This window comes from Falco rusticolus, chromosome 16 (assembly GCF_015220075.1).
Source record: "Falco rusticolus isolate bFalRus1 chromosome 16, bFalRus1.pri, whole genome shotgun sequence".
NCBI lineage: Eukaryota > Metazoa > Chordata > Aves > Falconiformes > Falconidae > Falco > Falco rusticolus.
Genome location: NC_051202.1, coordinates 4090723 through 4117612, shown reverse-complemented (window position 1 = coordinate 4117612; position 26890 = coordinate 4090723). Strand labels below are relative to the sequence as shown.

Here is a 26890-nt window from a genome sequence, read left to right as displayed (position 1 = left end):
TTTTCGGTAAGTACAAACCCCCTGTTACTCGTTTTTCATGTGGCAAACCTGAACCATCGAAACCAGAACAAGGTCGCAGTAGACTCAGCTCTCTGACACGAGGTTGGTACGTGGTGCCTGACCTCAGGATGCTTCTGGCTGAGCGCTGCTCACATAGCACTATGGGGTGGCGGTCTGACATTTGGACTTTGGCCCCACAACCTTAAACACGGTGACTTGGTGTGGACTAGGCAGAGCCGTGGGAAAGGAGGATGCGCTGCCGTGTCCTAGATGGAAGCTGGCTCCCACAGAAACATTTAATTCTGTAGTTGCCCCATAGCAACCAACTGGCCTCCGTCTGAGATTTACTTGAATCATGCTTATGTGGCTCGATCGGATGTGTTGTGTATCCAGTGCTACACTGGATCCCTCAACGGCAGCCTAATATATTGTTCACTCATTTGATAAAAGCTTCAGGGTAGCATTGCTCGAGCTGATGAAGCTTTTTGAATACCAGCTTAGCGTGACCATTTTGTGGGAGTTTTGTGAAGGTGTATTGAAACGTGGAGTCATTTTTGCACACCATGGATACTGTTTCTCCCACCCTGCCTCTCGCTGTCCAACCCTGCTACATACCAGTAAGTGATGGGACAGCTGAGGCTAACAAGGGAGTACAATAACCTTATCGTTCACAAAAGGGAAGTTATGGCATCCAGAGATTGTAGCCTAGCTACATCTTTCTTGTGCAGTGAACCTCTAGACAGCTAAATGTGACTCTCTGGCCCTAGGCTGCGTTTGCAGCTGACACCTCTGGAGGGCAATTCATTTGACCTGCCTCTGGCTGGTCTTGTCGGATGAATCACTCTCTGGATATAACCACTTCTTTCCGTGGACTATGAAAGAATTCTGGATGAGTAGCTCAAATTTGTGTTTTTAATGATTTAATTTAGGGATGACGCATCTCACGTCGAGTGACCCATTCAATGTGAATTAATCCGTTTGGGCATGGATCAATCTCGTATGTGGCATCCTGCGTTGAAGCCTGCGAACTGCTAAATCAGAGGTAAATATTTTAAGAACCGATTTGTTTCCTTACGTCTAGAAGTATTTACCAGACCAGTTTGGTAAGCCTTGCATCCTATCTTCTAACGTTACTTTTTCTCACTTTCCCACAGTTTACAAGACCTGGAGCAAAATAACTCGCTTGCCAGCACCAAGATCCTTAAGGCAGAAACATGTTGGTCTTTCAGAGCTCCAGGATCAGGTGGTTTCACACCGCTTCAAGAGCAGAAGGCACCGACCAAATACAGCAGGGAGCATCAGTAAGTGGATGTGCTGACCCAGAGTAAGGCCTTCATGGCTTGGAAAATAGAAAAGCAAATGTGCCAAAGGTCACGCTGTTATACCTGTTGTGCTGACATGGCTTGAGGAGCTCATAAGGACCTGGAAGTGAGGACCTGCAGAGATGCTGGCATTGTTTGAAACTTGGTAAGTGGCTTTAATGTGTTCTTGTGTCGTTGTGAGTGAATTTTTGGCAACAACGTGGAAAATTTTCAGTTTATGCTTGGGGAAACAATGTCTGCTTGGTATTTAATGAGACATGCCTACAGAAACATGCTTCTATACCTAGAAAAATATGCTTGATTACTCAAAAAAAAGTATTTGCACTGAGGGCTTTTAAATCACTTAAGCAGGTGACTTGTAAGTCAGCCTATGGTGAGAATTGTTCCTGTGTTCTCAGTTACACGGTGAAATGATGGGTATGGGCAGACAGTCAAAAGCCCTTGAGTCACTGCAACTTTCTGAATTCCTGCTCTCCATTTGCCCTGCTTTGCTCCTGTAGGGAAGGCAAGTTCTGTTGCATAGCTGGGGTGGCCTGAGTAGCTTAATGACAAGCAACAAGCCGTTGTAGTGAGGTTTGCTTTTCACAGTGTTCCTGTACTGAAAGCGCACTTCTGTCTTCAGCTGGCCCCTGCCATGGCTGAAGGGGTCTCAAAGCTGGTGCAGAGCAGAGAGCGGGGCTGTTACCTTCTCTGTCAGTTCTGCAGTTGTCGCAGCATCATGCAGCCTCTGTAGGAAGCTGGTTGCTTACCAAAAATCATAGACTTAACTGGGTGATTGTTCCAAACATGCACTAGGACAGCTGGGCAGGTGGGAAGTTGTTAATGTGCAAAGCTGAGGATTTCCCCAAAAGCCCAGAGCGCTTCATTGTCACATAGATAACACCCTGTTCCTTTGAAGTGCAACCTGAAAGGTTAGCGTGTGGTTTTTAGATAGCTGTGACCAAGGGAGAGAGCCCCCAGTCAGAGGGAGGAGTCCTTTGTCATTAGAAAGCTGAGCTGGGGTGTGGTTGATAGGGTTTATTCTATTTTTATTTTTTTGGCTTGTGTTGTGGAGGTGAGTCCAAGTGGCGTGGGCAAGCTGGAAGGGTGCTGCTGCTCAGAGTTAGCAAACCCAGGAGCTCCTTCCGTAGGAAGAAAGGTTTCACTGAGTGTGTCCATGTGCCTGGATTTGAACAATTTTGGCAAGAAGTATCAGGGTTTAGGTTAGGGCTGCATTTAATCCTTCCTTGTATTTTTCCTGGTGTTTTTTTTTATGATATAAGTCAAGCATCACAGAGAGCAACAACTAACTGGCTGGGAACTACTGTTCCCAGCTCATGGGTATTTCCAGAGTGCTCTCTTCCCTCAGTACTCGAGATGGGTTGCAAGGTGAAGCAGGTTTCCCACATCCCCCTGCCATCTGGTGGAAGGAATCTCAGGGCTTTCCTCCAGCCCATGGACCATCCTTACCCCACAAGCCCTGGCTGAGTTAGCAACAAATGTCTGAGCTTCAGAGAACTGGTAGAAGAGCCATGGGAAAGTAAGTCAGAGCTGACCAGTTCTTCGTGCAGTGAGGGAGATCTAGGTTGGCTGTTGCGAAAACGCACAGAAAGTACGGACACCTTAGTGCTAGAACAGAATGTCTTGAGAGGAGGGGAGTTTCCAAACAAACATGATATGTGGTGATCCTGGTTTTGGGGTGGAGAATGCACTAGAGCAGGTCTGCAAGCCTGATCTAGCCAGCAGCGTGTTTCATCCAGCCTGCCGCCTCACCCCGAAGGGCACTAGCGTCATCTGGGGGAGCATATGTCTTGCTTTTCACCTCTGACAGACTGAACTCTGCGGCTGAGTTCGCAGCCAGTTTTCCTGCTTTGGGGTGGGCACAGCAGCAGCACGGGTGGTCTCACCATACCCTGCTAGGGGCAGCTGGAAGAACATCAGGCAAGCTGTTGCCTGAACGACAGCAGGAGCTGGGCCACAAAACAGCAAAAAACCCCGCTACATGCCCTGTCCCTTGCCCCCTGCACCAACAAAGTGAGGGAAATAGAAGAGTAAGTGAAAAGTCAAAGCTGTGTCCTTGTTTTTTTCGGTTGTAAACAGCTGTGGTAACACCAACACAAAGTCTGAACTTCTTTTCTCTGTGGAAAATAAGGAGAGCATGGGTGAGCTCTACGCATTAGTGATAAACCGAAGAGAAATGTGTGATCCCAAGGCATTGTCTGCAGCTCTTTCCCCAGCTGAGCCGTGGCCTCCGCTTAGGCATTTGCAGCTCGTTAGGCAGACAGGACCTTAACTGGCTTTGAATCTCGGGCGTGCCCCAGTGTGCAGCCAGGTTTCAAAATACCCACGGCCAGAAACCGGGCAATCAAGCCTGTCCACTCTGTCGCACTTACAGCTTGGCTGGCAAACACTGCTGTTGCTGATTCAGAGCTCACCAAAAAGGGTTTCTCTGCTTTCACAAGCCACGGAAGAGCTCAAGAAAGAGACCCAGCTAACAGAGTAGTCCCGGGAGCAAGCTTACATCCTGTGGTGTGCTTCCCAGTGCTTTGGATTCCCGTTGGAGCCCCATGACCGTCAGGTGGCTGGCACCGTTAGCAACAGAGGCACAAGGAAGGATCCCCCTTAATTTTGAAAACGAGTCTTAGAGCTCCTTGGGACGTGTTGGAGGGCTGAGGGTGGACTTTCTCATTTCAAGCTTGTTGCATGCTGTCCGCGTCCTTCGCTTGCTCACATGTCCAGTGTCATCTGCAGGATGAAGCTGGTCACCAGTGCCCTTTGTTCTGGCCAGCTTTCGTGATGTCAGGAGGGCAGAGCTACTTGTGATCCCTGCCAAAGTCACGTTTTGGAAGCAGGGCTCTGACTCCAGAGCACTTGAGAGAAGCATTTGACATCAAAGGAAAAGTTCCCATCCAAATGACACAGTTAATCCTTCAACAGCTTTCTGAAAAGGAGCACCACCTCTGGGCTCTGCCTCAAAGCAGCAGGTGGCCCATTGAGGGCAACTCACTGCACTTTTACAGGTCCCATTCTCCAAAGACAGTAATTATTCTTGCATTACAGGTGGAGAGGCTGAATCACAACCAGCCAGCTTGCCCCAGGCCCGAAAGCAGGAGGAGCTGGCCCTGTGCAGATGGGCAGCGAGTGGTACCCGCTGCTCACCTTTTGCTCTCCGGGGGCTGCCGGTTCAGCTAGAAACCGAAGAGCTTTTAGATGACGTTTTCCTCTCCTCCCACTGAATCAGCCTTTTATTTACTCTTTGGAATGCAAAGTAACAGGACACCCTGTGAGTTTTATCTCTCTCCCCATCTTTTGTATCGCTGTGGAAGTTGCCGGACCGGATTGCATCGGAGGTTTTAGCTGCAGACACGGTCGGGGTGGTTTCGGGGCTGTCTGGCAGGAATCTGGGTGGGAGGGCACTGTAGGTGCGAGCCTCGCTGGGAGCAGAATCCTTCCAGCCACACCGCAGGGAGGAAAAGCCTTTGTCGCTCTCGGAAGCCGACCCTTCACCGGTGTGGCCGTGTGGATGGCTGCTGCTCCTTTTCCAGCCTAGAATTCTCAGGAACTGCCTCCACCAGAAGCCTTTTCCCCTGTAGGCAGCCTGCCTTCATTCCTTACGTAAGCAGCTGTCTTTTCCTTTCCTTCATGTGGATGTGGATGGCATTCCCAGGGCTGGGAGCTGATGCGGAAGTATCCTACCTGTTCAGACGACGTTTGCCTCTCTGCCACTAATCCCTGTCTCCTCTGGGACTCTCCTGGGGGTCGAGCTCAGTGCGGTTTAGCTCTTGGAACTTGCATACGGTTCTGACAAGACGGACTCGGTTCCCAGATTTCAGCGGTGCCTGAAGCCACTGCTGTCCTTCCTGCTAAAGGCGTGTTAAACCTCCGCTTGCTGCTCTCCTAGTGCTGTCGGGGCCAAACTGATACGAAGAGGCAACGTGAGGAGGAGGAGGAGGAGGAAGAGGAGGAGGAGACGGCATTTCTTGGGTGAACTGGTAGAAGTGGGAAGAAACAGAGGCTTTCCTGCCGACTGCTGCCATTGCACGTGGGTAAGTGGCTTGGTCGTTATGCTTCAGTTTCATCTTTCTCCATAGTGACTTGGCTGGGCTCAGCATCCTTCAGTCAGACCAGAGAGACACACGGAAGTGTCCTACCGCAAAAACACATGGCACACTGCTTATTGGGAATTGCTGCTTATTGGGAATTGCTGCTTATTGGGAATTGCTGCTTTGGTGTTTTGGGACTGGACAGTGCCCAGAAGCAGGGCACCCGCACCTCCCGTGGTGCTTCAGCCATCACTGCAACACAGCCACGAAGTAAATCATTGCAGCAAGGAACTGGCAGCAAAGAAACAGGAATCTATCATTTAGGGCTCTAAACTGGCTGCCTCCCAGCTATACGGTATTTTATGTTTAGCATGTGTATTGCTTTCTTTTTTTTCCCCCACAGTGATTGCATCCCCTTGTTCAAAGAGCCGGTTGGGCTCATGAATTACTTTGTAAAATGTCAGTGGCTTGATGACAGGAAACACAGGGCGTTCACAGCACCGTGTGAAACCAGGAGCTGTGGATCTTGGAAGGAGACACCGTAGGCCTCGGAGAGTGCGCCTGCGTCTTGCCCTCAGCAGGCACATCCCAGAGCCTGGCACCTGCCTGGAGATGAATTGAACAGGAGAAATTTGCAGAGACAAAGAGCAGCGGGTTCAGCTCGGACTAGCTGCTTTGTACCTACCACCTGCTGTTTCATGGGGGTATGGAGTCAGGCTGTAGCACCAGCAGGCAGCCGGGCAGGGAGTGGCTGTACAACTGGAGTGCTGGGCAGGGCTGGGCATCAGCCGGGGAGCTGAGAGCAGCTCCTGACATCAGCCAGCCGGGTGGTTTCAGCAGGCTGACTAACAAAGCCACCTTTTGAAGGGAATACCCTAAATCCAGACATACTTCCTGCTGTGCGTGCTGCTCAGCGAGCAGGCGGGATTCTGGTAGCTGCTGAGGCAGCAGGGAAGGCGATGGTGGAGGTATTTCTTTAAGAGCACTGATGTGACATTGTATTTTTCACCTAGAGAGAAAACAGCAGGATCAGAGACCTGACACCGTCTCTTTTTTTCCCCCCAGAGCAACACCTGCAAAAGGGACGCAGAACTTGCGCTCCACAGGAGACATTTTAGAGCGAGGGGAAACAAAGGTAACCCAGCCAGTGTTACCTGCCTGTGGCGTGCGAATCGGTGGGCAACTCCTGTCACACCCGCACCAGAGTTCTGGGCAATTCACATGTTTGGGTGTGGAAAAAATCAGTTTGTGCTGGATGCAGTTGGTGTAAAGAGGTTCAGATCAGCGGTGGGATGGCCCGTTCAGGCTTTGCGTGTTGGTATAGACTGTCACATGTAGGACAGAGAAGGCGAGAACCCTTCTAAGAAAGATAATATTGCTCCAGCTGTTTTAATCTTGACTTACTCTGGAATGTGAGAAGCCTAAATATTGGAGGGAGGAAGGAAGTCATCTTTCCAAGAAGGGGAGAATGATGGAGTAAGACAGCATCAGGAATGCAGATTTCAGTGTTAAAAGTCCTCTTTCAGACCTGCATTAGAGCGTTCTCAGAACCCAGGGCTTTGCTGCTGGTCCCTCCCTTTCTTCTCTGGGGGCACTGTTTAATATTATACCGTACCGTCCACGGGAGCTGTGGCTGATATGCCAGCACGAGTGCTGAATTTGTGCCGGACTGCCTTGTGGCTTGTCATTTGGCACCTGGTCTCCTCTGTTTGGTTAAGAGATGGCTTATTCGTAAAGTGCTGTAGCCTAGCTGAGAGCAGGTTTCAGGCTGGGATAAAGGAAATATTTTGCTTTGGTGGCCTCGGCCTACCAAATGTTTTGGGGAACAATGGGCTTGAAAAGTGCCCGTGCATGCTGGAGAGGTGCCCTCTTTGCAGCAGGGTTTCAAAAAATGATTGTCCCCTGAGATGGGGTAAGACCTTAGGTACATAAAGCTTAGCCCTGGAAACTGTTGTGTACACAACTGCTGGCAAGCCCTCCTGCCGACTGCGAGGTGGCTTGTGTTGGGAAAATATTTTTGTGGTTTCATTTACTAAAGCAAAGCACGTGGCAAAAGGGTCTCCTCGGATGATGCAGAGCTTGCGTGGGGCTTTTGGGCAGGGCTTTTCAGGTGCGACGTTTTCCTTAATTTCCCTGTGGATGCTGGTGAAGCAGGAGAGGGGGGGTCACAGCCGGACACGGGAGCGTTGGGGGACCTGTGGGGTGTTTCCGGCTTCCCGCACCCGCCTGGAGTGCGGAGAAGGAGGAGCTGGGCACTGTGCCGAGCCGTGCTGTGCCGAGGCAAGGAGCAACCGTGCCATGGCGGCCTGAGCCGGCACGGCACTGCCCTCGCCATGGAGCAGGGCCCCACCGCTGCTGGCATGAGGTACAGCACCCAGCTGCAGGTGAGAGCGGCACCCGGTGCCGGGGGGGCTCGGCGGGGCTCTCCCAAAAGCGGTCAGCCTTTTGCTGAGCTGCCTCGTCCTCTGCTCGCTCTGGTTCCTTTGAGCCTCGCAGGGCTGCTCGGGATCCCTTGGGAAGCAGGAGATTCCCACTCCCCCTCTGCTGTTGGGTGAGGTCAGGAGAACCTGTTTGGGGGATGCTGCCAAGCCCAAGGGAGCAGGAAAAGAAAGACCAGCTCTGGGAAAGTGGAGATCCCTGCCCGTCGCAGTGCAGCGGTCTGTGCCGGCGTTAAGACTGCCTCGATGCTGGTGTTGCCGTGGCTCTTGACGGTTTTGATTTTGGCTTAAGCTAGGCGCTGGGCATGCGGGTAAAGATAAACTATGTGTAGGTGAACTGTTTGCAGCGCGTGGGGCCGGGTTGTTTAGCAACAGATCTAACTAAACCTGTTGAAGCCGTCAGGAGGTCTGACTTTAACCGAGGGCTCTGGGGCTTCGTTAATTAACCGATGCATTACCAGTGTGCTTTGAAACTTGAGCGAGCCTAAGCTGTAGTCTTGGCTTTTTGTCTTTCTGGCTGAGGGTCGGGCAGGGACTGTTGGTTTTGGGTTGCATCTCCAGGGCCTGTTCTGTGCCACAGAGCTGTTTCGAAAGTGGGCTTTTAGGTTAAAGCACGACAGCAGTGCTTCCCAGCTCAGCTGCAGGCTGTCTGCTGTCCGTCTCTGCAGCCAGCTTTAGCGGTTGTTATCTGGTAGTGGCAAAGGAGCCAGCAGTATTGGCACCCATCAGAAAGCTGGCCTACAGCAAGAAAAGGTTTCCCTTGCCTCCACCCCCGCTGTCTTGCCTGTGTCAGGGCTGCGGTGACTGCCAGGAGATGCTCTCGCCGATACCATTCAGCTCGAGCTTCTTGTTCCCCAGCTGGCTTGGGGTGACACTGTAGCGTGCAGCCTGCTGCCCCCTGCCCGGCTTCTCCCTCTGACAGAAGGCAGGTTCGCACGTTACGCAGGGCTGTGTGCTCGAGTCAGTCCCTTCACGGTGGGACAGCGGCGCGCCAGGTCCTTTGCCTGGTTCTGGATCAGTTTTCCCCCTGCATTGGTTTGAGAGGAGCTGAGCTGATCCAGGACTTCCCCGAAGACGGCACCTGCCCTCCTGACAGTAAGCAGCCTGAGGAATTTGTCCCTTGTGGACCGACTGTTGTTGGACTTGGCTCCCTATAAATATAACAGCGGAGGAACTTTGCAAGGACTGCATCTCCTCCTGAGGTGGAGAAGGAGCTGTGGCAGTTCTTGGGCACAGCGAGGAGAAGCTGCTTCTCTTCCTCGGAAAGATGCGGGGCTTTTGTGTCAGGTAGTAGTGGGTGGGTGAGCAGCTGCTCGGGCCAGTTTTACTGCTGTCGGTGCCAAAAGCAAGCAGGGATAAGGAAGGTGCAATGAGAAAAAAAGCTGAGGCCAACCAAGGGCGCCCCAGACCTTTGCTCAGCAAACAAAAGATCACTTTGTAAAACCACTGAGGGAGCAACGAGAGTTTTTTTAAGGGCTCTTAAGGGCTCGGCTGTGGAGAAGGTATCTGAGCAAAGGTTCTCGCCTTGCCTGGGGTGGAATATGCCATTTCCATCCAAAGGCCACCAGGGCTAGCCTTGCAAATAACCTGCTGCGATATCCGGGCGATAGGCTGGGGCAGAGCAGGGAGCAGGTAACAGGGATGGGTTTGCCAGGGAAAGGCTTCGCCGGCTTGGAGATGCAGGTGTTTTCCCTCCTGTTCCTCCAAACATTCAAATGTCGTGGGCCAGGTCCGCCTCCAAGCTGTAAAGGTCGGTGAGGAGCATGGGCGAAATGTAGTGATGAGGTGGAGGGTTTCATCGAGGTCTGGGGTGCAGCTGGTTTTGTTAAGCTGCTGGAGAGCGTTTTTGTTGTGCGGACGGTGCTTTCTGTGCCAGGAAAGATATGAGAGTGTTTTAAATAAGCTATTTGCATCTGTGGCATGTTTCTCTTCTGGTCTGGGAATGTGTGTTGTAGGGAGGAATTTCATGGCTCATAGCTACGTGGATCAGGCCTGTAAGGTGGTTTTATTTCTAGCTTTATTTCTAGCTTTATTTCCCACTTCTTCTCAAGAACTGCTAAGACTTAAGCATAAACATCGGTGCTACAACACAAACACAAATCAGAAGCGGGGTCGCTTTTGTGGAGCTGCTGCGTTGCACTGAGAGAGCTGCACTGATGAGCCTGGTGCAAGGCAGCAAGCCAAGCCCGTGCTGTCCTGTGCAAACATTAACTTCAGTTTCTTCCGTAATAAACCTAAAGGAATTTGGTTTCTTGTATGACTCAGGATGGTCACAAGGCGATTGAGTGCTGTAGAGGATTGAGCTCGAAATTGGTGTGTGAAAACAGGTGCGTGTGACTCGTGTGCACTTGCCCTCTGTGCCTGGAAGGCAGACAGTCTGGAGGACTCCGCATCCTTTGTTTCCTGCTCCATATTCCCCTGTTAGTCCTGACGTCACCATTTGATAGTGTCATTGCCCTTAATACAGAACTGAAGATGAAAAATAATACGCTGGTGAAGTATTTTAACATTAAACAATTATGAAATCGGTGTTTTACTTCCCATGTTGGGGCAACGCAGCACACATATGCCTTACAAGAACTTAGATCTTGGTGTGCTGTTTCCCTGTTATTTCTTACCGAGAATAAGAAGGGAATAGAGAAAATTACTCTTACCAGATCTCTTCCTGGAGGAGTGTTGGGTTTTGCAGCAAGAGTCGGGGCAGGAGTTGATCTCAAGAGCTGGTAGCTGCGCTTGAGCTGCTTGGGTGAAGCAAGTTGCACGCTGGGCACACCATGTGTCAGCAGCTTCTAGATTTATTTTTTTATTTTTATTGGAAGCAGGCTGTTTCCCCTTACGCCAGCACCACAAAGCTGGCATTGGCTTTCAGTACAATCTGGGAAACCTCAGGGTTTGGAAAGATAACTTTCTTGGCTCTTTCTGCCCTGTTGATCTCAAAGGCTGGGGTGTCCCAAGCTCTGATCCCGAGCTGGTTGATGAGTCGATAGGTTTCATTCCTCACATTTCTCATGTAATATTTATTTTAGTTTTTATTGAACACCACCTGAGGCAGGTGTGGCTGGAAAAGGGGAGGTGGGAATTGCCTCTTGGATACACAGGCTGGGATCTACAGGGTGTAATTACCAGCAAGAGTCTAACCACGTAGTTGGATGACTCTGCTTCATCTGAGACCTCCCGGGGCCACCTCCGACTCGGTATTTTATGGGTTCCTTTTCTGGGCTGTGTACGTTAGTGCCAGGCAGTGGGTCTTCTGCAGTGAGGCTGCCTTGGTTGCCCACCTGCCCCTAACCTTCTGTGATCTGTACAGCTTTGGCCCCGAGCAGGCCTGTGGCGGGGCAGAGTCTGGAATATGGCAGAGGTCAAGGGAAGCAGCTGAGTCTCCCAGCTGCGTGGTGCTGGACAAACAAATTATCCAGTCCTTCTGTGGGTCAGGAGCCCGAGAACCCAGATGCAGACACTGAGTGAGAGGTAGCACGTCTGTTTTGGAGGAGAGGGGAGCAGTGAAGGCTTTCGGTGCCTGGGACACATCACACTGTCTTGCTGGAACTGCCAAACGAGCCAGAAATCAGCCTCCGTGGGCTGATCCCAGATGGACCCCCACTTTGTACGCATCCCAGAAATCTTGCTGGAGAGCCGTACCCTGTGGCACATCCTACCCTTTTTGCAATCCCCCTTTGCAGGGGGGGGGCATCTCTGCTTTCCAGAAAGCATCTGCGGTCCAGTCTTGGCTGTGGTACTTCCCACCATGCCCGTGCGCCCGCTGAATTTCCTGCTGACAGAATTAGTCACTTCTGCATCTGGTTTGTCCAGTCTGGCAGAGTATGGTTGCCGTCTAAAAATACATCGTGTGGCTGACTTACGGAGGAGGAGGGGGAAGGTTTGCTTAAGCATAGGACTTCTGAGGTGTCTGTGTGCAGGAGACCTGCAAATGTGATAGAAATCTGTCTGTGTGCGCTCCTTTTCCAAGTTCCCTTACGGAGTTGGTACTCCCGGGGAAACCGAGGCACAGCAGAAATGTCTTTCTGACCCTTTCACTTGATTGGCATGTGTCTTTCCTGCCAGGGCACCACGTGGCTGCAGCAGTCACACCAGCCAGGCTGACGCTGTGACCAGAAACCTCTGACGGTGCCACGGGGAGCCCCGCCATGATGGTGGTGGGGAGGGCAGAGCGAGGAGGAGCAAGAGGAAGTAACCGAACCTGTGACTAAGGCGGAGAGAATATCAAGGAAGGTTTTCTGTTAATAATGTTTATTGGAGTAGTTTCCTTGAGAAGGGCGAGTCAGACCTTGAGTCACTTTGGGCTAGAGATGGTTTCTCGGGGAATCACGGGCAAGGTGAGAGCAGGATGTGCGGACAGATCCTGTCGGGTTTACATCTGCTGTTGGGACGGACTGTTCGGTACACGCGAGGGAGATGTGCAGTGACGGTTAGCTGAAGGAGATTAAAGTTGCAGCTGTCTTTTGCTTGACTGAACTATGATCTTTCAACCCTGTCTTGCTTCTGATTCCATCTGATTTTTGCTTAACTTAGAGGCTGGTGACCAGCCCCGCAGAGGAGGTATTTTCCCGACAGGCAGGAGTGGTGGCAGCGAAGGGGACGTGCAGCGCAGTGAGGGCGCAGAGCAGAGACTGAGCCGCTTGCGCGCAGCCGACTCGGGTGCTGAGGTCAAATGGGGGCTTTTCGTGCTGAGTGTGGGCAGGGAAGATTCAGCCTCTTACTCCAAGGCTGGAACACGGCCTGTCTGATTCCCAACCTGATTCGGCATTCCGGTAGTGCTTGTGGGATGCTCCAGATTCTTTGCCTCGTGTTGAGAAGAGAGTTCGCAGGACTCGCTGTTGCTAACTAACCCAGGCTGCGAGACACAGCAGCTCTTCAAAGCAGCTGCACGCAGGTGTCCGAGTTGGCTGGGGAATAGAATGGCGTACGTAAGGGATGAGGGTGGTGGAGGCGGGGGTCTGCAATAGGGAACTGAGGGCAGGGAGGGAAACCTCTTGGGATCCAGTCTCATATCTGCCTCTAGTCACCGGGTAACTTCTGGCAAGTAACAGTGTCAGTGATTGCTTATGCATTTTGTACGGGAGTAATAAGAAAAATAACCTCCCTAGGAGTCCCCACACTCCTTTCATTTCTCTTGGTGCTGTGCTTGTCACTGCTGTCTCAGCTTTGGAGCCAGAACAAACTGACAGAGGCGTGCTGTAAACTCTAGCAGGTTTAGGATCTTTTTTCCCAAGAAGAGCGGGGAAATTGTCCAAAGAAAGATCAGATGGTGAGTTTTCTTGCCTAATTTCCTTTGGTCTCACTGCAGCTGCTGGAGCAGTGTGTGCATTTGTATGCGTTGGAGGCGGAGGGGAGCTATCTATTACCTCTGATTTAATCATGCTGATTAGTTGCTCTTGTCTAAGAGTTTTCTCTCTGCAAAGACATAACCTTTAGCTTGAAGATGATGTTAAAACGCATCGGCCACAGCGTTGTGCAGTCTGGCTTTGTGCAGCAGTATCTCCTGCTGGCAGCTGAGCCCCGTTTTCTTCTGGCAGTTTGGGAAAACTGAACATGGGGATTTTGCAGAGGACCGACAGTACCCTCAGCCGAAGGGGATACTGTCTCAAAATAGGGTTTTTTCTGCTCTCCCGGTAGCCAGAGGAGACCCCATTTCCTTGTGCTGCTGCTGCTACCCCTTGTAATGCTACACCTCTCGTACAAGAAGCGTGAGATCCGTCTTTCAGGAGAGGAATGCCATCTAGCTGAACTCAGCCTGCCAGGGGAGTGTTATTAAGGCCAAGATTTATCAGCTTGGGCCCACAAATTGTTACTCAGAACACGCAGAGATGCTGTCTTCCCCGGTGAGCTGGAGGCAGGCAGGTCTTCCTCGCTGACCCCAGGAAGGCTGGCAAAGCTGCTGCGGCGTGAACAGCTACATCAGTGTGTGTGCATACAGATATATAGATAAATGAAAAGGCCCTTGGGACTGTTTTTCTTGCCGCAGGCTCCTGCAGATGTTAGAAGAGAATGAAATACTTTTCTTTCTGCTCACAGCAGCACTGTATGGGAAGTCCTGGGAAGGCTTGGTGCTGCCAGGTGGGCGATAGGAGATGCTTGTGGGACTTGTGGCCTGTTTCTTTTCTTTACCTGGTTTAGGAGGATTTTGCATGGTTTGGAAACTGATGGGAGCCAGATGGCTGTTTCGAAGATGGTGCATCAAACTCCAGGCAATCTTGACTTGGCTCGCAGAGTTTCTTCATTTAGAAAGTCTGTATGTGTTTAAGCTTTATTTTGTGGGGGTTCTGCTCTCAGGTTTCCTTGGATTATATTTTCAAGTTCTTCCTGTATGATCACAGAAGGCTAACTGGAATCAGAGCATCCCCCGTGGGATTGTCCTCTGTGGTCCAGCCGAGTCTTTTCTTTCTTCTGGTGGTGGCTGGATGTTGGTTGTAGAAGCAGCCTGGCACCTGGGAGATGCTGTGCTTCACGTCGGTTTCTTTCTGCAGTAAATCTCCCAAATGAACGAAGGCTTCCTTCCCCGTGCTGTAGGGGACAGCTGTCGAGTGATAAACTCAGATTATTCTGAGAGCAGATGGTTCAAAAGCTGGTAGGTTGTTCTGGTCTTGGCGGCCTTCTAGTAAGTGTTTGCAGAGGAGGAAGGTGCCTACCACTTCTCTTTCTGTTGTAAAGGGCCTCTGGCAAACGCTGCGGGGAGGAGAGGCTTTGGTGCGGTGTGGAGGGTGGGAGGACAGGTCAGGGAGCGGGTGAAGAAAAGGGCAAAAGGAGCCAGGGAATGGTGTGAGTGGGAGCCGGGCTTTCCTGCAAAGCAGGCTCGGGAAAGGCAATGCGGTGGAACATTGCACCGAAGGGAAGGAAAGTGTAGCGAGGGCGTCTGCAGGAGACCGCGGAGGGCTCAGAGGTCCCTCTGTCGACAGGATCCCCCTTTGTTTTCCCTGTTTTCCCTGTCTTGAGAGCTTGTGAGATTTGCATCCAATTAACCCGAGTTGTTAGCATATGTTTGTGTCAGCCCTGGCAGCATCTGACCCAGTGTCCTGTTTGTGGTGACGGTACCCCTTCCGGAGCACGGGGATGCCTGTGAATGCAGCAAATCAGTGCTGGCTGGTACTTTGCCTTGTGGCATCCTTGCTGTGTGTGATACAAGTTACAAGTGATTACAAGTGATACGGAGCCCCCGAGTTGCCGGGTTCACGGTAAGACTCAGGAGAGGGGAAAATGGGAAGGTGGTGGCTGGAAAGGTGAGGCGTCCCCATGGTTTGGGCAGTTTGCTGCAGGCAAAACGCCCTTCCTGCCCGGAGGAGGCACGAAAAGAAAGCAGAAGATGTGGTCTGCTCTCCCGGCACGCATTAGCCAGCTGGGGCGAGGAGGGGAAGTGCTAGGGGAGCGGGTGCTGATCTGGGCCCCCGAGGATGCTCTGGGCTGTGTGGGGTCCTCTGAAAACATCTGGATCTGCAGCTGCCCTGGGCCCGAGGGACAGGTAGGAAGGAGGGACAGGTAGGCAAGCGGGGCAGGGGATGGAGGGCAGGCAAGCCGAAGGTGTGAGAAAGTGAAACCCCGAGGCACCGAGGGTTTTGCAGCCGATGCAGGGCTCTGTGCTGTGACAAGAGACCTTCCTCTTCCTCACCCGGCCCCGTGTGGGGCGGTGGTGGCAGAGCGCTGTGCCCAACAGTTGTCATTCCTCATTCCTGGGCGGCTGTTTTAGGGCTCGCTCTTCATTAGCCAACACGTCCTGTCCTGAGAGCCTGGGGGGTGTCTGTGGCCATCTGAGTGTTTTGGTTTATTTCTTTGGGTGGGTGTTTGTGCTGAACGGAGAATCCCAAGCAGAAATAGGGGAGTGCTGTGTGGGCCCAGGAGACGTACAGAGAGTTGCGCACACCTAAAGGAAGTGGCTCGGTTTCTTCTTTTACGGGAACACTTAATAGCTGCGCCCCACGAGCTGCAGGTGACGCACCTGCCGCATAGCGAGCGCTTGGCAGGGGTGACTTTTGTCTGTGATTTCATCTGCCGGCAGGCAGAGATCCTGGAGGTTGTGGGCGTCTGACGTACCACCCTCACGGAGGGGTGTGTGGCCTTGCCCCTGAGCCTGCTGGAGCTGCTGACCTTGTGTTAGACCCAAAAAGGAATTAGGTGTGTGCAGGAAAGCAAAGTGAAAGCCTTCAGGGTTTGTCCTGCCGTGGGGTGGCTGCGGAGCCGCCGGCGCGGAGGTGTGCCGTGTGCTCTCCGTGTTGGGGAGCTGCTGCGTGCAGGTAGCTCTGCTCTGGCTGCTTTGTGCTTGGACCTCTCCAAACCAGGCTTTGGGAACAGCCTCTCCACCGTCCTGCCTTCTCTCCTCTCCTAGGACATGAACAACCTGGAGGAAGGTGTGGAGTTCCTCCCTGCCATGAACTCCAAGAAGATGGAGAAGCGCGGTCCGAAGCGGCGGGTGGTCGTCACCGTCGTGATCGTTGTTTTCCTGCTCATCTCTCTCATCACCGGCCTCCTGGTTTGGCACTTCAAATGTGAGTATGATGTCTGGTGGGTGGTGGTGTGCAGGGTGATATCCTGGGACCATATCCACGTGGAAAAGCTTTGTTATCTGGTGTTGCTCACACGTGACCTCTGTAGCTCTGGGAAGGCTCTGGGAAGCAAGGCAACACCTTTTCCTCCCCCCTGCCCCAACTGCTGTCACTGGGGACCTGCTATGTCACGGGCCCAGCCCACACTGCTCTTCCTGATGCCAAACCATTGCCTTCCAGACAGGAATGTGGCCGTCCAGAAGGTTTTCAATGGCCACTTGCGGGTTCTGAACTGGGACTTCCTCGATGCTTATGAGAACTCCAGCTCGCCGGAGTTCGTCATGCTGGCCAGGAAGGTGAAGAGCACGGTAAGAGGTTTCTTGCATCCCTCCTCCTGCAAGCAGAACTTTTTGCTCCTGCCTCGTGGTCACGGGGATCTTGTGTGTAAGACTGCATGGAGCTTTGTTGCTCCTCTCAGCTCTCCCTGCCTGTCGTGACACACTGGGCTGGGTGCAGGGAGCCTGCCTTGAAGCTGGGTCTTGGCACCACAGCTCCAGCCCAGTGCCGCGGCGTCTCCCTGCCTCTGCAACCTGGCGTGTGCCGTCGGAGGCTGCCTGCGCAAATCCCAGGGTCGGTGGATGAGTCAGGGCTGGGAGCTGAGGCACGGGGGTGTCTGCCCTCTGTGCTGAAGCTGTGGCTGGTCTTGCCTTTCCCCTCAGACTCAGGTACTCGTTGTGCTTCCCCCAGGGAAGAGCGGGGCGAGCTGAGTCCTGTCGAGCAGGCTGTGGCGTGCAGCTCTGGGCGCTTCTGGGACTCTCAGCTTTCCCTTTCCTCTCTTTGCCCCCTGCAGCCAGCGATGCTGATTTTCCATAGCAGGCTTGATGCTCTATCTGTCGCTAGCCTTTCCCCCCTCCTTGCTTCTAGACATGCCGAACACCCTTCTTTAAACCTTTCAGGTGGAGGAGATCTACAGGAATCATGCAGATATTGGCCCTTACCACAAAGAGACAGTGATAACTGCCTTCAGGTGAGTGTCGGGCGCTGTCTGAGCCCTGTCTGGGAATGGAGGAGGGTGATGCTGAGGTGTCGTGCAGCCGTATACACTCATACCTGGGCTGCTGGGGATGGAGGCACCTCAGTAGTCACCCTGAGTGACACTGCTGAGGGGTGGGCAGTGAAAAGCGACCTGAAAATGCACATTGTTTTCTGCCAGCCCTCATCACTGTGTGCTGAGGGAGATGTCTTGGTATGGTGCATCAGAGCCCTGTGAACTGCAGTGGGTGGTGCCTGGCACCTTTGAAAGGGAGTCCCCAGGCTGGCAGGGGCCTTTGCTGGGCACAGTTTGCTTAACTTGTCATTGGGACACCCCCTTCCCTGTGGCCATCCTCCAAAACCGGCTCATCAAGTAGCCTGGCTCCTTCTTCTACTGCTACTTGATCCCTCCTGTCTGTCCTTGCTCTCACCCCATAACTGCCCCTCCCCTGCAGCGAAGGCAGCATCATTGCCTACTACTGGTCAGAGTTCCTCGTCCCCAAGTACCGGGCGGAGAGTCTGGACAGGGCGATGGCAGACACACAGAGCCTGATCCAGAGGTGGAACCCCCGCCTGCGCAACCCCATGCTGAAGGTGGAGTCGGTCGTTGCTTTCCGTGAGTGCTGGTTCTGCTGTCCCTGGGTCTCCGTGTGGCACTGGGGCGCGTGTCGCTGGAGGGGTAAGCTGCTGCTTGCAGCCCTCCCCGGGGTGCCTGGGGCAGCGGGGACCGCTGAAGGGTGAGTGTAAGGACCCGGCTTTCACAGCACTGCTTTGATGGGCTGAGCATGCCCAGGGGATGCTGCACAGACCCACTGCCCCTCGCTGGAACGCTCTGTGTTTCCCTCTGAGCCCTTCTGGAGAGGGACAGGGATGAATCCTCCCTCCTGAAGAGGAGAAGCTTGATCGCTCAGCTCCCCAGAGCCCAGGCAGGAGCAGCCTCCCCCTGGCTCGCAGGGACAGAGCCCACGAGCAAGGCCAGATCAGTGTGGGTCCTGGGGACAACTTCAGCTTTGTGCCCAGGGACTTTCCACAACCCAAAGGATGTGACACCACCTCTGTTTTCTCCTGCAGCTGCCGACCCCAGCATAGCTTACTCCGCTCGGGACAGTAAGTACAGTTCTTCACTCTCGTAACGGCCCCTTTGCGGTGGTGGTTTCCCCCGCGGGATGGGGCAGGGGCTGAGCAGGGATGCTGTGCATGCAGGCAGAGCACGGCGTGCTGCTCGGGGCTGGTTTGAGCTCGGCCAGGCTGCGGCACAGCCCTTGCTGTTGTCCAGCAGTGGCACTTGGCTCTGGCTGCCCTTTCCCGGTGTGTCACTTTGCAGAGGGATGCTGATGCGCAAGGGACAGCCTGCGGCCAGGGGAGCCGTGACCAGTGCTGACCAGTGCTGCGTGACCAGTGCTGACCAGTGCCGCGCTCAGCATCTCGGGGAGAGGCAGGGCAGAACCTCCTGCTTTGCCTTGTTAACTCTTGGCTGCTCTCCCGGGCAGAGAGCTGCATGTTTTCCCTCCACGCCAAGGAAGGGGAGATCACCACTTTCACCACGCCGGGCTTCCCCAACAGCCCGTACCCCAACAACGCGCTCTGCTACTGGACGCTGAGGGCGGACGCCAACGCTGTCATCAGCCTGACCTTCAAGACGCTGGAGCTGGAGCCGTGCACGGATGACAGTGACTACATTAAGGTGTACAACTCCCTGAGCCCCGTGGAGCCCCACGCTTTGGTCAGGTGAGTGTCCCCGTTGGGTTCCTGTGCAGCACCGAATCCTGGCGTGGTTCTAAGCGCTCCTGCTGGTAACTGAGCTCCTGCCCCTGCTCAGAGGTGATCCACCCTGCTTGAGGCTCGCTGTGCCTAATGGATTTCGTCCTTTACTCCCTAGGCTCTGTGGGAATTATGCCCCTTCCTACAACCTGACCTTCCTGTCCTCCCAGAACGTCATGCTCGTCACGTTGATTACCAACAAGGAGGGGAGATTCCCTGGCTTTAAGGCTGAGTTCTTCCAGCTCCCGAAGATGAAAGGTGAGCAGAGGCCTTGGCCCGGTTCCCCCCACCTCTCCCTGCTGCGGGCAGCTGAAGAGGGAGCTGCGGCTGTGGCTGCGGGCAGCTTCCCCGGGGTGCTTCCAGGGCTGGGATACATGGAAGGAGGTCACATCTCAGCTCTTGGAGCTTGCCTTGCCCGCAGTGCTCTTGGCTGCTGTAATGATGTCCCCCGAGGAGGCCAGAAGAAGAACTGTGGATTAGACGTGCAGATTGATGTACGCAGCGAGCACCTAACTGATCTCCTGGGTTCTCTCCAAGCCTTGGAGCAGAGCTGCTCTCTCCAGTGATTGACTTAACCTTGTTAGAGACCGTTGCCTCGGCCTCCTTTCCTGCCTCGGGTGATAGCCAGCTAAGGCTTGGGGAAACCAGATCTCTTTGAATCTCTAACCTGTTCCTACCTTCCTGCTAGTCTGCGGTGGGACTCTGAAAGGAGAGAGCGGCACCTTCACGACTCCCTATTACCCAGCACACTACCCCCCGGTCACGGACTGCGTCTGGAACATAGAGGTGAGGACATGAAGCTTGCTCGCTCGCAGCAGATGCTGCCCAGAGGCTTAGAGTCTGGTGGGACTGTGGGGAGGCTTCAGGAGCTGGTGCCGAAGGCAGAAGAGGCTGCGAGGGGCCTCAACCCTGTATGTGAGGCTCGCTGTAGCCCCCAGTAGCTGGAGCATTATGCAGAAAGCACGAGAGCACGTGGGCTTTGGGCCAGGCCAGTCGCTTGCTGGCAAAACTGCTGCTGGGGGAACCCTCCTGCCCGGGGAGAACAGGCAGTGTCAGCAGAGGTCTGGCTTCAGCCCCGCTCTCTGCGCCTGTTTGATCTGGGATCCCAGGGCTGGCGAGAGCCGTGGTGACTTTTGGGGAAGGTGTTTCTCTTCCTTCTGGGAAATGAACTTCTTTCCCTTATCAGTAATTTTCTGTCCTCCCCCAAGACACAACCCTTTCCCCTGACCTGTTTTCCATTCTCCAGAAAGCTGCACAGCACTGACTCTTGCTTCCTTTTGCAGGTTCCTTCTAAAAAGAACGTGAAGGTGCGTTTCAACATGTTCTTTGTGCTGGAGCCCGGGATCCCAGTCAGCTCCTGCACCAAGGACTACGTGCAGATCAACGGCACGAGGTAGGTGTCAGGTGCTGTCTGATGCGCCGCGTTGGCCCTTGGGGTGCTGGGGCTGCGTGTAGCTATAGAGCGCCTGGTGCTTTCCTTAAACTTGCTGCGGGAACAAGTGTGCCGGTGCTCTTTGGGATGGGGGGGAGGCAGGAGGGTGCTCAGGAGTGACCTGCTCAGTGCCCTGTGGTGAGAGGGGAGACACACGCTTGGTTGTGGGGGTTAGACCCTGGGTTTGTGGCGTGCTGCAGCTGAACACCCCACCCCGAGCGCTGTGGAGTGTGGCACTGCATGCCTCGCATGCAGAAAGGCAGAAACATCTGGTGTGGTTTTGCTTGAACGAGCAAATCTCCATCGTTAGGGTAATTGCGTTGCATTCTGTGATGCATCTACTGTTTAATTTAGGGTTGGCTATTACACAACCTGCTGTAAGCTGGGCTGAAAAGACAACTTAGTACTGCGTAGGGGAAGTGATCCGTCTTGTTTCACAATATTTTGGGCAAGGGAGCTGACCCTTCCTCGAAGGGAGAAGGTTTCAAAGCCGGCACCTGCATCTGTGGCTCTGGCTAGTTCCTGCGGTGGTGCCTGCCTAGGGGATTCCCACCAGCCTGCGGTGGGATGGGGCCCTGCAGCCTTGGGCTGGCAAATCCCGAGACACGGTGGCTCTGAGATCAGAGGTGTCGCTGTGTCAGGCAGGGATTTGGACGATCTCGCTCCCAGTCGCTTCCAAGGCCACAACTTGGGGTTTGCGACCAGCCTGAACCTTCTGCCAGCAGCATTCAGCTCCTGCGCGCGGGCCTCGAGGGGCGGCGGGTTGGGGTGGAAGCAGAGCTGCCACCTGGCCACCTGCCCCTTCGCTCTCTGGGCGTGCGAGGGACCTTCCGTTTGCGCCGATGGGGGGCTCGGGGGTGGAGGAAGGTTTGCTCGGTGCTGACCTGCAGCACTTCATTCGCCTCTGCTCTCTCTCCCTGCAGGTACTGCGGGGAGCGTTCCCAGTTTGTGGTGGCCAGTACTACCAACAAAATAGAGGTCCGGTTCCACTCAGACCAGTCCTACACAGACACTGGCTTCTCTGCTGAGTACCTGTCCTACGACTCCAGCGATCGTGAGTTGAAACGCTGAGGCTGGGGGGCAGAACTGATCTGGCTCTCCCTCTTCTGTGCTTAAGCTGCCATGTAAACTGGGAAGCGTGCTTTCCCGGGGGGATAGGAGCATGCCTTATTTTCCATGCAAACCTCCTTGTATTCCTCCTCTGTTCTGAGGGAAAAGCATTGTTAATGCTGGGTGCTGTAAGCAGGCGCAGGGAGCGTGGTGTGCTTTGGGGAAAGGACGCAGAGGGGACGGCTGGAAGGCTCACGCGTTGTTTTCTCCCTTTCCCCGCTCCCAGCCTGCCCTGGCAAGTTCGCCTGCAACACGGGCCGCTGCATTGACAGAAGCATGCGCTGCGACGGGTGGCTGGACTGCGTAGACGGCAGCGACGAGAGATCCTGCGGTGAGGCTCCTGCGTTCCTTTGTGGCTGGTGACTGGTGACTGACAGGAAGGGCCGCGCCGCCCTGGGGTGCCTGGGGGGGGAGGGGTTTGCTCTGGGCTCATTCTGGGTGATGTCCCGTGGCGCTGAGGCTTTGCAAGTCACCTGCCGCCCGCCTCGCTCGCTGGCACCGGCGCTGCCTTGTTCCCCCGGGCTGCCCTGAGAGGCGCTCAGTGTGGGAGCCAGTTTGGGATCCTTTCCCAGCGTAGGAGTCGTGCTAGCCTAGCCCTCTCCCAGTGGGATCTCCCTCCCTTTCCAGTCCCTCCCAGATGGGAATGTGTTTTCCTATGCCATCCTCCGGACCGCGGTGGGTTTGCCTGAGCTGGGTGCTGTGCAGGGGCGCGTTGTGTTACGGAACGGGGCGGGTATTGTGAGCAGCTTTGGAAAACCCGTCTGACCCACAGGAGTTGTTTCCTTGTGCAACAAGTTTTCCTCTTGGATTAGCAGAGCAAGCCCATAGGTAACGGTATGGTCCGGGGTCTGCAGTTAATTAGAGAGGAGGGGATCCCCTGGTTCGGGATCTCGTTCCCAGGGTAGGGGCTCCTTTCTGGGGAAGAGTGTGCTGCAGGCCTGGCTGCCAGCACCGGGATCCGGGTTCCTCAGGTGCATCCCACCAGTGGCAGCGATCGCTTTGCTGAAGTGGTTGCCCCTGGCTGTCCTGCTGTAACTTCAGCCTTAGCCTTAACTGCCCCAGGCATCGCAGATCTCCAGATAGTTTTGTTCCCCAGAAGAGTGGAAATACTGTGCCGTAGCCTAAGCGTGCTGCACGCGTACATGTGCATTGTCCTGAGCCGTTTTCTTGCTCCCACGCGCTTGCATGCCTGCTGGGAGAGCTGCCCAGGTTTGCCCGTCACGCTGCGGTGGATGCGATGGCGGAGGGATCACTGGTGACCCCGCAGGTGCCTTTCCAGGTGTCTCCCCTGATTCCTCGCTCTCCCTTTTCAGCCTGTACCGACCAGCAGTTCAGGTGCCAGAACGGCTGGTGCAAGCCCAAGTTCTGGGTCTGTGACAATGTGAACGACTGCGGCGACAACAGCGATGAGCTGCAGTGCAGTGAGTAACGCGCCCCACAAGGGCTGAGGGCCTGAGCGAGGCGAAGGGGGTGGTGGAGGCTCATGGAGCGGAGGGAGGCGAGTGCCGTGCTGGGAACAAGCAGGCAAGAAACCCAGAGCAGCGGCCAGCTGCAGGGCCTCGCCTGGGGCGGCTTCCTCGAGCGCACGTGGGAGCTGCGAGAGCTGGAAGGAGAGAAATGAGGATGAGCAGAGGTGTGGGGAAAGAAAGGGCTGAATAAATGGGCGGTGGTGGTGTGCAGCTTGGAGAGGAGGGGATCAGGGATGCAGGAACGGGCGTTTGTGTGTCGTAGCTGCGGAGGCTTTCCTCCTCCGGGGAGAAGGGAGATGGACACAGCCACGGGTTGGCGGTGCGGTGGGATTGGGGCCCGGCCGTCTCTCAGGAGCTGCTCCTTCCCCAGGCTGCGCAGCTGACAGCTTCAAGTGCAACAACGGGAAGTGCATCCCCGAGGCACAGAAGTGTGACGGCAAGGACGACTGTGAAGATGGGAGCGACGAGGGCAGCTGCAGCAATGGTGAGGGTGGGCTGCGGGGGGACCTCCCCTCAAAGGCAGCCTCCTACGGCTGCCCTCGGGGCTGGGCATCCCGGCGCCGGCGTCTTTTCACTGGGTGGCGATTTCCTGGGGATGGGCAGAAGAGACAAAGGCCTCATGAACAGTGCAACCTCCCCAGCATGGGGGCTGACCCCTCTCCCTCTGTCCTACCCGCAGCGGTCCCCGCGACAGTCCCCTGCACGGAATACACGTACAAGTGCCACAACGGGCACTGCCTCAGCAAACAGAACCCGGAGTGCGACGGGGAGCAGGACTGCGAAGACAATTCTGATGAGCACAACTGCAGTGAGTACCCTGGGGAAGGGGGCACCTGGGTGTCTGGGCGCAGAAACACTTTCTTTAAGCATCTCACTTAGAGAAGCACTGCGGTGGGGTGGGGAGAGCCCCGGGGTGGTTCTGTGTGATAGCTTGGTCTGAAAATAGCCAAGCTGTGTTCTTCAGCAGCTTGCGGAGTGTCACAGGATCATCGAATCGTTCATGTTGGACAGAACCTTTAAGATCGTTGAGCCCGGCTGTTGTTCAGGAGGGCTTACACAGATAATGTGGGGGTTTGGCTGCACATGACAGGCTGGGCAAGTAAATACTTTAGCAAATTTAGCATCTGTGTTCCTGTGCTGATAGCATTGGCCCTCCCTGGCCTGGGGAACGGGGCACTTGCACTGTAGGAGGCAACGGGGAGGTGCTGGATGGCAGCAGGAGTAACCAAGCACCTCTCCTCCCTCCCCACCCCAGACTGTGGGATCCGCTCCTACATAAGGAAGTCGCGGATCGTCGGCGGGCAGAACTCGGACGTGGGAGAATGGCCGTGGCAGGTCAGCCTCCACGTCAAGGGCCAGGGCCACATCTGCGGCGCCTCGCTGATCTCCGAGAGCTGGCTGGTGTCGGCGGCGCATTGCTTCCTGCAGCTGCAGGGCATCAGGTATGGTCAGGGAAGGAAAAAAAACCAACAATTTGTACAGGCATTTCTCAGGGAAACAGTTTCAGGTGGCGTCTGTGGGCCTCACCCTGCCCTGTGCTGTGTGCCCCGTGCAGGTACTCGGAGCCCAGCCTGTGGACGGCGTACCTGGGCCTGACCGACCAGGGCAACCGCAACGGTGCCAACGTGCAAACGCGGAAGATCAAGCGCATCATCTCCCACTCCTACTTCAACGACTACACCTACGACTACGACATCGCCGTGGTGGAGCTGCAGACCCCCGTCACCTTCTCCTCCGTCGTCCAGCCCATCTGCCTGCCCGATGCCACCCACAACTTCCCCGTGGGCAAGGACCTGTGGGTGACTGGATGGGGAGCGACCATGGAAGGAGGTGAGTGCTGGCGTCGCCTTGATGGATTTTTGCTTGTGGCTTTAGGGAAAAGGGGGGCTGCCTGGACAGAGTTTAAATACATTGGCTCGTCTCGTGACTGGAAGTGAATGGGACTCCTTTGGGAGCACACAAAGCTCATGGGTCCTGCTGGAAAAGGGGGTTGTTGCAACGCGGATTGGCTGGCAATTAGTTGGTCATTCAGAGCCCCAACAGGAGGGAAACGCCACCTCAAAATTCTGTGCACTTTTTTTACTTACGCTGCTCCCCTTCCTCGCAGGCAGCGGAGCCTCCGTCTTGCAGAAAGCAGAAATCCGGCTCATCAACCAGACCGTGTGCAACGAGCTGCTGACGGACCAGCTGACGCCACGCATGATGTGCGTGGGGATCCTGACGGGTGGCGTGGACGCCTGCCAGGTAGGCCAGCGGCACGGTGGCACTCGGGTTCGGGGCTGAGGAGGAGCCTTGGTTAGGAAGGCAGGCCCTTTGCTCAGCCCTTTTTATTCTGGCGCCTCCACATTTGATACGCAGCAAATGAGGAGGATCCACATACAACAGGCAGCACGTTGTGTCAACGCGTGACTTAGTCTCTCGGGAGAACAGCGCAGCCACGCTCGAGTTTATTACTTCGTTAGCAAGATAGGCCACTTGTTTAGCTCTGTGCTGTGGCTCTCCTTGCCACACTTAAATACTTGCTTCAGGGAATGGGTGGTGAGGCTGGTTTACTGGGTTGGTGCTTACGCTACCGTTTGTTTTTGTGCAGGGAGACTCTGGGGGCCCACTGGTCAGCGTGGAGCCCAGCACTCGGATGTTCCTGGCCGGCATAGTGAGCTGGGGCGATGGCTGTGCTCAGAGGAACAAGCCTGGAGTCTACAGCCGGCTCACCAGCCTGCGAGACTGGATCAAAAAGCAGACGGGGCTCTAGGGCCATGGACGCCGCTGGCTGGAGCCACTTGGTGCTGCCCCGTCCTCCCGGCAGCGCACAGCCTCTACTGTGAACACCGACCCTCCCTCTACCTCGCTGCAAGTGCCTGGGACTCCGTGTGGGTACTGAGTGGCCAGAGCTGATGGTTTGGCTTAGCCCTTAGTACTGTTCTCACATCTCAACTTAGAAATCCATGGTTGGAGTAGGAGAGATTGCCCCTGGGGGGTCAGCTAGCGCAGCTCCCCCAACCGACTTGACTGACCAGTCATTCAAGATGTATAGGAAACGTTTTAAAAAAAAAGAAAAAAACCAACAAACACTCGATGTGTTTAGAGGCAAACTTTATTGGGACGGGTTCCAGAAGGAAGCAGTCTGTATCCTGAAAATCTCCTTTGTTTGCTTCCAAACTGCCATCCGCACCCCTTTCTCTGGTCTTCAGTCATGGGGGGGTGGGAAAGGGGAGTTCTCGCACTGGTTTGGGGGGAGCCCCTTGGGGCCCCCTCCCCTCGTGGTGTCCCATGCCCTGGTCTCCTCCTTCCGTCCTCTGTCCCCATCAGCTTCTGGTCATGCCGAGCCCAGGGCTGGGGGGCTGAAAGAGCAGAGTTTGTCTCAGCCCTGGTGGCACTCAACCCGAGGGAGGCAGTGGCACGCAGGTCCTGGCACTGCCATGCTACGCCGCAGTTCAGCCAGCACCGCTTCTTCTGAGCTCCAGCTGCTCAGGAGTTGTGCTCAGGAGTTGTGCCACACTGTGCCCCTTCCCCTTGTGCTCCACGACGAGCAGCAGGGCTTCCCCAAACATGGTCTGGGGGGCTCCTCTGCAACGACACCAGGGGTAGCTGTGCCAGCCACCAGACTCTACGACCCACCTTACTTTTGTAGAGGAAAAAAATGCAACAATGTGACTCGTGAATGTGCTGATTTTATTTCTTTTTGCCCGTTCCTTCCCCTGGCAGAGCACGCTCCACTTGAGCATAGTTAGCCCCTTCCTTGCCTGTAAATACATTGTTTTGTAAAACTATGTGGAGTGGAGATGCTCTAATAAACAGGGATGTTTTCTAAC

The 26890-nt window shown here is 54.7% G+C and overlaps 1 protein-coding gene across 5 annotated transcripts; it reads left to right on the top strand.

Annotated features, from left to right (window-relative positions):
• The first annotated feature begins 576 nt into the window (after positions 1 to 576).
• Positions 577 to 26890, top strand: ST14 (ST14 transmembrane serine protease matriptase). Of its 5 annotated transcripts, none has more exons than XM_037409684.1 (20): positions 577 to 1042; positions 1155 to 1467; positions 16118 to 16277; positions 16515 to 16642; positions 17231 to 17301; positions 17762 to 17922; positions 18378 to 18413; positions 18797 to 19034; positions 19186 to 19325; positions 19756 to 19853; positions 20351 to 20460; positions 21423 to 21553; positions 21836 to 21940; positions 22923 to 23030; positions 23449 to 23562; positions 23758 to 23886; positions 24334 to 24520; positions 24634 to 24908; positions 25186 to 25322; positions 25669 to 26890. In XM_037409684.1, exons 3-20 carry the CDS (start codon positions 16121 to 16123, stop codon positions 25828 to 25830), a joined length of 2487 nt encoding a protein of 828 aa, XP_037265581.1. In that variant the 5' UTR covers positions 577 to 1042; positions 1155 to 1467; positions 16118 to 16120; the 3' UTR covers positions 25831 to 26890. The 5 variants fall into 5 exon arrangements, with proteins under 5 accessions (XP_037265581.1, XP_037265580.1, XP_037265579.1 ...); XM_037409683.1 differs by lacking the exons at positions 577 to 1042; positions 1155 to 1467 and adding exons at positions 4261 to 4916; positions 5203 to 5347; XM_037409682.1 differs by lacking the exons at positions 577 to 1042; positions 1155 to 1467 and adding an exon at positions 4261 to 5347.

What these genes read in the sequence shown, in the direction of transcription:
- ST14 (XM_037409681.1), top strand. Translation starts at nt 7,678, where the DNA reads ATGGAGCAGGGCCCCACCGCTGCTGGCATGAGGTACAGCACCCAGCTG. An exon ending in ACAGTGATAACTGCCTTCAG is followed by an intron (nt 17,302 to 17,761) that starts GTGAGTGTCGGG and finishes CCTCCCCTGCAG; the next exon opens with CGAAGGCAGCATCATTGCCT. An exon ending in AGCTTACTCCGCTCGGGACA is followed by an intron (nt 18,414 to 18,796) that starts GTAAGTACAGTT and finishes TCTCCCGGGCAG; the next exon opens with AGAGCTGCATGTTTTCCCTC.